Raw genomic sequence first — 12900 nt, 5'->3', positions numbered from 1 at the left:
CAGGGCCAGAATAACGCCCCCTAAAACAGAATAACGCCCCCTAAAACAGAATACCACCCCCAAGGGAGCACTGACACCCCCCCGACCCCACTGCAGGACGCCTCCAGGGAGCCCTGAGGGGCTTCGGGGGCCCCCCCAGGACCGCTGAGGAGCAGCCCCCCGACCACGTCCCGCCCGTCGGGGCCGCAGCCGTCGGCTCCCCAACACCACAGAGACCCCCCTCGGGTACAGGGCTGGCTTCCCCAAGGGGAAAAAAGCCTGAGGTGACCCTGGGGGGGGGACAGAAGGGGTTAAGGGCGGGGGCGGGGGCCCGGCCCGGCCCTACTTAAGGCGGCGGCGGGCGCGGGGCGGCTCCGTGAGATGGCGGCTCCGCGCCGGCCGAGCGGCGGGGGGCTGAGGAGGGCGCCTCAGGACGGGCGGCTGGAGGAGATCAACAAGGTGGGGAGGGGTCGGGGAGAGGGAGAGGAGGGTGAGGAAGGTGAGGGGGAGTGAGTGGGGTGCCCGCTCTGTAAGGGGTAGGTGTCCCCCACCCCGCTCGGGGGGGTGTTGGGTGTGGGGTGAGGGAGATGTATGGGGGGCTTGGGGGGTCTTCGTCCACTGTGCTTGGGGGATTTTGGGGGGTCTGTGTCCCCTCTGCCTGCTCCTCCAGCTCCACACAGCACTGCCTGGGTAGTTCTGCGTGCCCGTGGGTGCTGTGGGGCTGGGCGCTGTGGAATTCCCCAGGGGAAGGCGCCCCAGCAAGAATGGGTGCCCTTGTTCTCCCAAAGGGCTTCGCCCTCCTCTTTGCTGTGTCCACTGCCTCGAGTTCCCTTCCCGGGAGCCAGGAGCTCTCCAGACTCGCTCTGCTCTTCAGCCACAGCAGGAGCAGGTGAACACGGGGCTCTCGGGTGTCCCCCAGCCTTGGGCAGGGGATCGGTGACTCCTGGCACAGAGCAAAGGGGTCTGGGCTGCCTGCCCCCGCTGCACGTCCAGCCCGCAGCTGGGGGCTTGGCACGGCTCGTGGAGGTGGCTCTGTTGGCGACCGTCCTGGTTAAGAGTTGTTCAGGGGGTTAAAAAAAAGGCTTTAACCTCAAAACTATCAATTATGGGGCTTCTAGGGTCGTTTCTTGGTGGGTTTGGTGAGCCCTTGGTTGTGCAGCTGGTGGCCTCGTGGTGCTCCAGGTGGGGAAATCAGAGCCACACAAAGACGAGAGCCCCGAGGAGGTGGTGGGCTCCTTGTCCTTGTGTTAACGGGGCAGCAAAAAGTGTTGGTATGCACACCCAGCAGGGTGAGACAGCCGAGGTGGAGGCTATGTAGGTCACTGGGGAGGGAATTAGGTGATTAGAAACCAGGAGGTGCTGCCGTAAAACGGGAGCACTTGGCTAAAAAGGGGCCTTTCAAACAGGCTGCTCGGAGCAGGTGGGATGGTGCCCCACAGAGGGGGGCGAGTGGGCCCGAAGTGTCCCTACAGGGGACAGCTTCCCCTTGGGTTGGGAGGAAAGGGGTGTGCTGTACCTGCTGCTGGGAGCAGCCATGGGGTGAAACAGCTCCCAGCTCCCACCTCCCTCCGACACCGAGCTGATGCATGGACCCAGGCTGACAGCGTGCCTGGAGCCTGGGAGGGGGTTTCCTAAGCCCTGACCAGCCCCAGGACTGCAAACTAATAAAATACTCTGAGTGCAAACTAATCCCACAGCCCGCATTCCTATCGGGTGTCATCTCGTTGTCTCATCCCAACATCTAGCTCCTTCCCAGCCCTGTTTTCCTGGCTGCTTTCTACCCCTGAGCTCTGTGGGATGCGGGTGTTTGGCAGGAAATGTCCAGAGTGCACACATGCTGCTCCAAGACAGCTGAGCCCAGGATTGAATTTTCATTTCCAGCCTGAAGCTCTCCTCTGGGAACCCCTCTTGGCCATTTCCCCCTTCCTGGGGAACGGCGATCACATTGCTGTGCCTCGTGCATCAAGGTGGTGAGCGTAATCCAGCACAGATTAGTTTCAACCTGGCTTTACCCTCTTAACGCACGGGAGTGCAGGGAGCTCAGCCTGGGGGAGAGCAGGTGCCTGCTTCTTGCACCCAGAGCAGGCACAGACATCCCTCAGCCACTTCGCAGCCTCTGCAGGCTGGGCGGCTGCCCTCGGGCACCTGAACAGCCTGACCAGAGCCTGGCCCCCCTGTCAGAGCCCTTTTAGAGGGGTGAGGAAGGGTCTCCTTTGCTCAGGTTGTTTTACAGGTAGCTGAGAATCGTGTAGCTGCATTTGGTGGCCTGGAAAAGTCTCTTTCTCCAAGAAAGAGCAGAAGCAGGGGAGAGGCCGGGGCTTATTTTTAAGCGGTTCTTATTATAGAACAAGCCCCTTAAAATGGGAGCATTAGCAAAGAAAGGGCTCTGGGAGGACCTTCGGCCGCTTGGGCAGTGACTGAGTCACAGGCCCTGGGGACCGCATTCCTGCGTGCTAATTGTGAGCGCTGGCCTTATCACAGGGCAGCTCGCATACAATGCCAGGGTGGAATGCCTTTGAAATGCATCCCCCTGCTGCTTCCTTCAGCTGGGAGCAGCTGCAGCTCCTGTGGATGAGATGCAGGGGGTCTGGGTGCTGGGTGCGTGCCTGGTGTCACTCCTCCTGCTCTGCACCGTGCTGCCAGACCCCGGGCACGTGTCCCCAGCCATCCCGCATGGGTGCAGCCTTCCCTTCTGCTCTCCCGTCCCCTGTCCTGCAGCTCTCTGCTGCTTCTGTGGGGTGGGAATGAGGCCACGACCTGGTGATATTCTGGCTCAGCTCTGGTTCTCAGCGGGATTTGGCAAGTTCCCCTTGCAGTGGCGGTAGGTAACGCGACTCTGCTCTCCGGTGACTTCTGCTGCTGGCTGAGCCCCGGCCTCAAAGCCCAATTGTGCCTTTGTGCGGGGCTGGCACTTGATACCCCTGGGTAGAAAGAGCTGAGATAAAGGAAAGCGAGTTCACCGAGGAGGGTGAAAGAAGGAACTGGGAACGTTGCTTTTCCCCACGGCTCTCAGCTTGAGTTGGTGCCCGTGGTGCTGAGGGAAGCCTGTGTCATGCCACTTTACTCGGGGGGGTCTCTGGTGGCCCGTTTGGAGTTTAGGAGGGGCTGACACTTCTGTCCAGGTGGGCTTCCTACCTTGGCTTGGCTGCACAGAAAGGATTTGGCGAAGGGTGGGCTGCGGGTGGTCTCGTTACCAGCAAGTGGTGCTGCCCCAGTACTACCAGTGCCGGAGATCCTCATCTCGTGGGGACCCCATCCTGCCTTTGTGAGCACAAATAGCTGGTGAGAAACAAAGGCACCGAGCAGGAAGCAGCCTCAGCCCTCTCCACCGCAGCCCCCGGAGGGGTTTTGTGCCGGACAAGCAGTGCCTGAGCTGTGCAGATGTTAATGATTTCTGCGCTGAAGAATGCGGTGTTGTTGCTGAGCACAGACCGAGGCGTTGCGCTGCGTGGGGCTGGGAGGTGTGGGAGGGCAGGGGCAGGACCCAGACCTGCTGCTGCTGGCTGCGAGGGTGCTGCTGGCAGGGCACAGTGGCGAGGCTGACCCTGCAAGCTCTGTTCTCATGGGTACCTGATAGATTTTGAGGTGGAGTTAGGGACAAGTGACCAAAACTGACCTGGGATTTCCTCCCCAGCCTGAGCAGAGCGATGGGAGGAATGGACAGATAGTCTGAGAAAGGGGAAGCCCTGCTCCTTCCCTCAAAATACAAAATACCTGTCCTCTCCTGGGTGCGTGACGTCCTGCAAACTTTGCCTGCTCTATTTGCCAGCCCTCAGAGTTCACCTGAGAGTTTCAAGTCTCTGAAATGAGTGCTTTTTGCAAGGAATAGGAGTCCTTGCTGTGCCTGGCCCTTGTGCTGGGCATGCTTGAGCAGAGGTTGGGGGGCTGAAACCTCGGGTGAGCAAGGAGGGGTGTCAGGGGGTGTCATGCAGTTATTGAGGCCCGGTGGGGTTTGACCCATTGGAAGTCTCCGGGCACTGAGGAGCAGATATGGCCCTCTGGGATTTGGGTAGGTGATTTGGGTAACGCTGTTTCCTTTCTTTAACCTTGGGAATACTTTTACTGTTTTAGGAATTCCTCTGTGACCCCAAGTTCAGTGATGAAGAAGACCTGGAGGAGAAGCTGGCGGTGTTCAAAGGTGAGAGCTGGTGGTCAGGCAGCCTGGTCGCTCTGGACACGTTATTTCCCTCAGCACTTAACTTCTTACCAGCCTGAAGTTTTCTGCTGAGTAAGTCACACGGGACTGAGCCGAGACAGAAACCTTTCCCTTGCTTGTGGAACTTGATGAAACTCCCCAGGGGTGGTTTTCCCACCTGAGCCTTTGTGCTTCCCCCTCTTGCAGGGCAGGGACGTCAGCATGCAGACATCCTGCCTGGAGGCTGCTATTGCTGCAAAACCTGCTGCGTGGGCAGAGCCCCCCGGGAGCAGCCAAGGAGGGAAGTTTCTGTCTCAGTACCTAGACAAGCTGGCTGGTATAATGCACAATGCAGTAGCTGGACTTTTTTCCAGTGAGTAGGAGGACCTCTGCCCACGGAGCAGAGGTCTCAAATCCTTCCTGAAGGAGCTGAGGCCCTTTTTCTCCCCAGAATTTTCTGCAGCCTGCCCTGGTCCTTCCCAAGCCCCTCAGTACCAGAGCCAGCAGCACTGACCTGTGTAGTCCTGCCCCAAGCAGGTCTGGCTCCGAGGTGTAGGCAGATTGGGAGCTTAAATTTGTGCCACTTGGTGGCTGGGGGACAGAAACAGCTCGAAAGCTTGATTTCGGTGTTCAGAGCTTGTCCCTGAGTAGTTACAGGTCAGGATTCAGCAGGGCTGCTCTGGGTGCAGCCAGTTTCTTTCCAAGCAGTGGCTGAAGTCAGCTGCTTCCCCCACGGCCTCTCAGAGAGCATGCCTCCTGCGTCACCGTGCCCTCAAGGTTTGTCCTCAGCCTGGCTCTAGCCAAATAAAGCCTGACCCCGCTTCCATTTCAGGCGTTGCCTGCTATTGCCCTGTGAATTTTGGCTTCGCAGTGCAGCATGGAGGAAGCTGGCTTGGGCTTAGCGCTCCTTTACCCTGCTAGGAGCCTCCTGTGCTCCCCCATCCTTCTTTCTGTTGACTTCTTGTGTGGCTTTGACTTCTGGCTGCGGCCCTGCGTTATTTTCCCATCCCAACCGGGGCTCTTCAAACGCTGCAGCCGTAGGGTCGCAAGGCGCAGAGTTCCCTGTAACAGGAGCCCCTGGCATCTCCTCCTGCTGCCTCGGGAGCTTGCCTCCGTGGCCTGTCCCACTCTCCCAACGCCTCCTCCGGCTCCTCTGACAATCGGCTCATTGTGTGGTGATGGGGGGAGTGTTTCTTCGCCGCCACCCTCCCCACAGAGAGCCCTGGGAGCCCCTGCACGCTCCGTGCTTGTGTCAATGCAGCCGTGAGGGGAGGGACGAGGCATGGCTTTGCCCCCCCCCAGATCCCTGCAGCTGGGGTGGGAGGGAAGCACGGGCGTGTGAGCCGAGGCTGAGCGCACGGTGATGTAAAGCTGCCTCTGTTCTCCACGCTCCTGGCTCAGCATCAGCTGAGGAGAAAGGAAAACACGTGCAGGGCACAGGCGCTGCGGAGCAGGGTGTGTGTCCCTGGGCGCACGCTGGGGATCCCGACCCCTGCCTGGGGAGGTGGCAGTTGGTTTGCACAAGGTTGTTACAGTGGGGGCAGAGCCTGGCGGGCATCCAGCATCACTTCAGCCCCTAAACAGATGTGTGACAGCCCCAATTTCATTTAGGGAGGGTTGCTTAATGCTCCAGGGAGATCTTTGCTGCTGCCTGGAGCAAGCACAGCTTTGGCTTGTGCCTGGTACTCCCGTAGAGCTGTCGTGTTGAGCTCCTGACAGCAACCCACAGCTGAGACCCAGGTATATTCATGCCTCTGTCTCCTGTCCGTGGCTGCCCTTCACTTCAGCTTACCCAGCTCAGAAGCACGAGTCCTGGGGCACGCTCTGATGTGTGAAATATCCCTTCTTCCCTTCGGCTCCTTAAATTAGCCTGCCACTTCTCAGTGCACGCTCGTCTGCTTGCTGGTGTTCCCGGAGCTAAGGGCTCTTTCCCTTTGGGGGAAGTTGCAGCCTGGGAGCTCTCACTTAATTTGAGCCCTTGGAGGCTCTGCTGGGGATTGAGTGCTAACTGCAGGGCAAGTGGAGATTTCTCCAGCTGTGTACGGATGGCTGGTGGCAGCAGGCATCTTGCTCTCTGCATTTAGCAGAATTGAGGTTAAGGTGGGGGCCCCCCTGTGGCACAAGGAGCCGCATGGTCGGTAAGACAAATCCTTGCCTGAAGAGCTTATGTGCTAAATGGGGAACAGCTAGCGGGGGGGGTAGGAAGCACAGGTGTGCCTCTGAAAGATCAGAAGCTGCCCAGGACTAAAATCCTGATTTCCTGGCTCAGAGCAGTGCTCTGGCTGTTACAGCACGCCAGCTTTCCTTCCTGCAATGCTATCCAGGCTGTCTGAGCAGCTTCTGCCTTTCTCTGAGGATGCTGGAGCCGCCTGGTTTGGAAGGGCAAACAGCCTGCTCCAGTGTCACTGCTCCCTGGCGTGTTCTTGGCCTCACCCTCTCGATGTGCTCCTCGAGCATCCCCGCTGGCAGGTGTTGCTCTGGGAGCACAGCACGGTGCTGGGAGGGCTGCGGGGTTTGTCCCTCACTATTGCAGGCAACCACGTCACCTAATCCCCCTCCTAATCCGATCAAGCTTTGTCTTGGGAGCGCTCAGGGTTTTGCTTTTCTTGCTACTCCTTCTGGGAGGCTGTTCCCGAGCTTTGTTTTTCTGGCTGGAAGCCTTTTAACGCTTCTCATGGCTAGCTGATAACTTGTTCTCATGCCAGTGTTTTCTTTCAGCTCAATTGAAAAGCGGCCACAATTAAAGAGCACTTAACTGTGGAGCCCTGGACTTGAGACAGGGGTGTTAAAACCAGGTCTTGAGACTGTCTTCCCCTGAGCTGTTTGCGTTCTGCAGTGTATCAGTCATATCCCCAAACCTTCTGTTTCCCTGCTCCGCTCAGGCAGAGCTCCAAAGCCCTGCGTGCCCCCTGCTCTGTCTCCCTGCTGGAGCAGCTCTGACCTGCTAACTTGTTTCTGTGTCTGTTCCAGAGAAGTACATGGAGTTTGACCTGAACAACCAAGGCGAGATCGGTGAGTGATGCAGGGATGCTGTTACTGGGCTGGAGGAGGGACTGCCTGCTGGGATGGTGTCTGCTGCTGTGTCTGCTGCTCCCCTCTGCATTGCTGAGGAGGAAAAATACATGGGCTGCTCCCGGGTCTGGCCTTGCTGGGCTCCTGAAATCCAGCCAGGGGCTTCCTGGCTCTCCAGCCCCTGCCCCTCGACTTTCTCAGTCTCTCCTCACCTGCTTCAGGATCTGAGCTCTTCTTGGCCCTGTTTTCCTCCTGACTCTCTGCTTCTTTCTGTTCCAATCCTCAGCATTTCCAGAGGAAATGCAGGCTTGGAGTTCCCTGAGTTCTGCCTGGCTTGAGGCAGAAGCTGTGCAAAGCCATGAGCAATTCCAGTGCAGGGAAGCTCTTCCCTGTGGTGGGAAGGGAGCAGAGGGGAAAAATGGGAACTGGGTGTGAGTCGGGCCCAGCAGAATGGCCCTGCTTTGGGGCTGGAAAGCACCAGTTAGGTAAAGATACAGGTTTCTCCAGGCCTGGAGCAGACGCCTAAGCGCAGGCGCTTGCATGCTGTGCCCTTGCAGGAGGCTCCTGCCTCGTTCCCCTCCTCCACCAGTCCTTGAGCTGAAATTGAACCTGTGGGGAGCTGGAGGAGCCTGGCTCCAGGCTGCAAAGCCTTTCCGGGAGGGAAGGGGCCGCAGGTCCTGGCGGCACGGTGCAGGCAATGGAAGGAAATGGCCTGTGGCGATGGGCAGGGGCGCCTGCTCCCAGAGCCTGTTTGTCTCCAGCTTTAACCCCGGTGTTGTTTTCCTCCCCCCTCCTTGTCCTTGTGATTCTTGGCACCGTTCTGAGCTCAGCAGCAGTGTCCCTGCGTGCCTTTGGATCACTTTGGGAGTTGTCCCTTCTCTGCAGCGCGTGGTGCTTTTATTCTTGAGCTGCACAAATAGGAAGCGATGCTCCTCGCTGCCAGTACGGCAGTGGGCTCTGCTGGGGGCTTCTCTCTGCTTTCAGCTGGCAGCTTTGTGCCATCAGTTTTGGGAGGGTCCACAAGTGAGGGTCTGAGTTGGGAACTCCAGCCTGTGCCCCCAGGGTTGGTCTGGGCTCAGTGTGATCCCCTTGCCACAGCACCACCGCCTTGCTCTTGCAGATCTGATGTCTGTCAAAAGGATGATGGAGAAGATGGGGGCTCCGAAGACCCACCTGGAGCTGAAGAAGATGATCTCTGAGGTGACCGGCGGGGTTAGCGAGACCATTTCCTACCAGGACTTCGTCAACGTGATGCTTGGCAAGCGCTCAGCTGTACTGAAGCTGTGAGTGCCCTTGGGAGGGGACGGGGGAGAGGCTGGAAGCGAGCGGCGTGCTGGGGGAGCTGGAAGGGCAGCAGCTGCCCTGCCCGGTGGAGGTGGAGCTGTGCGTGTCCCCTGGGCCTGGAGGGGACAGGAGGACCCTCACGCCACGGGAGGCAGGACTTGAGCAGGGAACGGTGATCCTGCAAACCCCAGCCATGCTGGTTCCTGCTGCCCACAGGATGCTCCCTCCTGCCCCGTTTTGGAGAGCTGGGCAGTACGTGGAGAGGAGACGTGCCTCAAACAGCTGGCGTGTGCTGGGAAGGGTTTTGTGTTACTGGCTGCCAGCACTCGCCTCCCACGGCTGCCTCTGCCCTCCTGACAGGGCTCCGAGAGTCCTGCCGTACCAAATGGCTTCCCAACACTTGCTTGGCTCCTGCTGCTGGCGGGGTGGGTTCTCTTGGCTCCATCTCTGCCCCATTGAAGCCTGGCTTTTCCTTTCACAGCCACAGGGGCTGGCCCTGCTTTTGTTTGTTACCACCGTGAATAGGAGCTGCTCCTCTCCGTCCCGCTTGCCCCTTTCTGAAGGCAGCTTTAGAAAGGCAGCCAGCTTTCTCCCAGGTTGGGAGGAAGGATACTGGAGCTTGTTCCCTCCGAGCTGGTACGTGCTTGCTGGTGGTCTCTCCTTTTCCCCACTGAGTGCTCTGTCTGCATGTTGGGATGCTCCACTTCCAAGCGCACGCACTTCTGACACCCTTGCCGCTCTCTCCATTGAAGCAGGCTGAGCCTGCAGCCTGTCCCTTATCATCCATCCTTCCTCCCAGCTGCGGCAGCTTTCACAGATGGGTCCCTTCTTTTGCTGACAAACAGATGCCCCTTTGTCTCTTGGACTCTGTTTGGAGCAGGAGCAGAAATGTAAAACTCGTCCCGAGAGCAGCGCAGTCCTTTGATCCGGCGTGGCAGCTGGCATTCCCAGCGTAGCTGCAGTCCTCAGGGAGGAAGACGGCGCTGGTGGTTGCAAAATGCTTGGGATTCTTCTAGCTGCTGCCTTGCTCCTCGTCTCTGCCCTCTCTCCTGGCTGTAACTGCCGTTGCTTGCTTGGTTTGGCTTCCGAGTGTTGTGCTGTATGGTTATACACAAGGTGGGCCAGGGCTGGTGTTTGTTTTGACGCATCAGGAGCACTTGGCATGCAGTGTGTGCCCAAGGGATTTCGGAAGTGGCTGTCTAAATAAAATGTGCTAATCCTCTGGGCTCTGAGAGGGAAACGGGCAGAGGCTCTGGGAACGCACTCCTGGAAGCTGCTGGAAAGGCAAAGCTGCCTGCTGAGCTGGCAGCACTGCCCTCTGTTGGCTTTCTGTCCTCTGTTAATTATCAGATGCCCATTGTACAGAAGGCAGATGCTATTTTTCAGCAAATAAGATAATCCCACCCCCCTGTCATGAGTGAAGATGCACCTGCTTTTTTTTTTTTTTTTTAACTTGTATTATCTGTTGTGTTTTGCAGGGTTATGATGTTTGAAGGAAAAGCCAATGAAAGCAACCCAAAACCTTCTGGTCCGCCTCCCGAGAGAGACATAGCCAGCCTCCCTTGAAGAGAGCAGGCTGGGAAATTGGCACTGTTTGCTTTGCTGGCCTGTAACAGAGGTTACCTGTGCTTTGGTACTCTTTACCGTGGACAGTCCTAGTTTTCAACTAACCTGCCTTAGAGGAACAGCAAGGGAAGCTGGAGTCCCCAGCTTGGATCTTTCTGCTGCATCCCTTAGCTAACGATTTGTTAGAAGCTGTAGCACCAAGTGTACTGTGAGACCAAAAAAAAAAAAAAAAATAATCTGATCTTACTCTTTCCTCTGCCCTTCCTGCATTTCTCACATGAAAAGGAGCTGCTTTCCTCCCAGCTTACAGATTCAGAGCTGTGCTTGTCACAACAGGTTCCTGAAGGGCCTTTCTGCCAGACACGGAGTGCTTCCCTGCTGGAGCCCCTACAGCAGCTTTGTTGGTGCAAAGAAATAAGTGCCTTCTCTGCTCTGTCGTGTGCTTCCTGACTTTGGTTTAGTTCTTCCCTCCTGGCTTGATCAAGTCCAGGTCAAGCTCCTCTGTAGCCTAGGTGTGTGCTGGGTGAAGGTGGGGAGGTGCACTGACACCAGAGGTCTGCTGGCAGGGGCTTTAAGCTTGGAAGTGGGCACGGCTCACTGCACAGAAAGGCTTCTATGTGCTCCCTGGGTTCATCCTGCAGTCAGATCTTGGGGCTGAGCCAAGTGAGCTGTTTAAAACAACAACAAAAATCGTTTTCCTGTGTCCCCATACTCAGATCCTTGTCCCAGATCTCAGTGTCCCCATCAGCCCTGGGAGTAAGTTCTGCACAACCAGCATGTGATGTCCTTGATGTGCCTGGGTCCTCTGCTTCTGGAAGACCCTTGTCTGCTGCTGAGGCTAGGATGTTGTAAGGGAACATTTCTTTAGCTGCTAAATTCCGTGAGGACTTTTGTTTGGGCTTCACCTTGAACCAAATGCATATCACAGGTGCTTATACTAGGGCCAAGGTGCCCTTCTGTTCTGGAGGCCTGTTTATCAGGCCCTTCCACTGTAGTTTGCCTTAGGACAGGGTCAAACCTAAGCTGTCAGCAGGAACGTGCTCTGCAGATAACCCTGCAGCCAATATCCTGCTGGCTTCTACCAGAAATTAGATTAGCAGTGGGCAGGAGTTGTCTTCAGGTAGGAGCTGTCTGACTGCTGGGTGCAAGGCAAAGACAAGAACCCTCCACAGGATGCTATAAACCAAAGGCTGACAGACTGGAGGAGTCTGGCAATCCTGGTGGATAAACCCACGTGAAAACCGAGGTACTTGGAAGCTAAAGAAATAAGTTCTGCCAAGTCTCTTTTTCAGCTGAGGAAAAGCCACTGACCCGTTTAGCCTTAGGTCTTTCCGCCTGCCCCTTTCTGGTTTGCTCTGCTTTTTCCTTGGCCTCTGAGGCTTGTTGATCAGCCATAGCAAGAGAGGCAAACAGCAAGGTAAGTCACATCCCTGATCTGAAAAAGGGCAAACTGCAACCCTATCCTGGGGAGGGGAGCCCAACACCAGCACATGAGGATGATTAGAGCTAATCTAGGGTCGTCTTCCTAATAAATCTCCGCTTAAGTCTCTGACCAGGAGCATAATCTCTGAACAGGTAGTTGTCTTGTCCATCAGGCGTAGAAACAAGCCTGCTGTTATGCCTTTGCAGCCCCTCAGGAAGGCTTAGGGGGAAACAGAAGCTTCAAGTGAAAGGAAGCTGGGTGACCAAACTCTGAGCCCTGCAAGTTTTTTCCAGACCAGCTAAGGATGAGGATCTTTCTTCATGCAGCTGCTCTTTCTGATTTTGCAGACTTCTCTGCATGTGTTTCAGCTTGGTCCCATGGGACTATTGGGCACATTCTCCTGCTATGTAAGACCTCAAGCTTGCAAAGAGTGGCTGTAAATGCAGAGTAAGAGCTGGGACCAGGTGTAGCTGGGACTGTGCTATCCACGCTCTGGTTATTGCAGTGATTCTTGCTCTATACACAACTTCTGGAATCCAGATGTTTGCTCTTTGCCCTTCCCCATTTTTTTTCTTAAATGTTCTTGGCAGCTTTTAACTTTTTAAAATCACAGTTTAATAAATTTTAAAGGAAAATACAGATGATTAACTCTACTAGGCTTATTGTTCCTGCCAAAGGCTGCACTTTTATTTAAAAAACATTCTCACTACTGTTTGCATGAAAACCAAAACTGCAATGGAGAGAGAAAAATTGTAAGAGCAGCACCAGTCTACTTTGAAGACTGAAAATAAATCTTTTGAAGCTATACTGTGTGTCAGTGTGTTTAGTTTAGCTTTTCTGAGGCTTGGTCCAAATGATTGGCTGCAGATTAGTTGAGCTGTTTTCCAAGTTGGTTAATATAAACCCTTAAATAGATCTTGGTTTGCACTGCCTTGATCTGATCTTTATCTGTGTAATAACTGACCGAATGCCTTTGGGTTTGGGTTACAAAATGCAGAGGCCACCTCCTGAAAGCCAGCCTCTGATTTTCTCTAAAGAAAACAGGTGGCAGTGCTTGTTTTTAGGAATGACTTGTTTATCAGGAGCAGACACTTGCAATGCTTCTCATGTAAGATTACTTTTTTCATGCTCTCTGCTCTTGAAGCAATTGCCTGAGGTTCTTATCAGACGTGAGTTATCAAAATGGAAACCGGGCTTCCTGGGGGAATGAGTGGGTATGCTTTATCCATGTGTTCCTCAAAAGGACAGAACTGCCCTTAGATCACAGCCCTGTCTGCCTTCCACTGCCCATTAGCCTCTAGGAATGCACCTGCATTTCTCTGCTGTGTGAAAGCTGCTGTTGTGTTAGAGGGGAAGAAGAAAAGGATCATGTGGGAATTTAGATGTGGTTTGCCACACTTCAGGTCACTACCTGCACGTATCACTACTGTTACCTCTGTGGAAGTCCATGTCTTTCTGATCTTAGATAAAATGCAGTGCAAGCTCCTGGAGCTGGGAACAG

The 12900-nt window shown here is 55.6% G+C and overlaps 1 protein-coding gene across 1 annotated transcript; it reads left to right on the top strand.

The window, feature by feature from the left end:
* Window positions 1–330: 330 nt before the first annotated feature.
* AIF1L (allograft inflammatory factor 1 like) lies at window positions 331–12198 on the top strand. Its single transcript, XM_082775377.1, has 5 exons — window positions 331–438; window positions 4051–4117; window positions 7085–7126; window positions 8247–8409; window positions 9889–12198. The coding sequence occupies exons 1-5, from the start codon at window positions 361–363 to the stop codon at window positions 9974–9976; spliced, it is 438 nt and encodes a 145-aa protein (XP_082631503.1). The 5' UTR covers window positions 331–360; the 3' UTR covers window positions 9977–12198.
* The last annotated feature ends 702 nt before the right edge of the window (window positions 12199–12900 follow it).

This window comes from Aythya marila (genome assembly GCF_965140915.1).
Source record: "Aythya marila genome assembly, chromosome: 19".
Taxonomy (NCBI): Eukaryota; Metazoa; Chordata; class Aves; order Anseriformes; family Anatidae; genus Aythya; species Aythya marila.
This window is presented reverse-complemented; position numbering and strand designations above follow the sequence as displayed.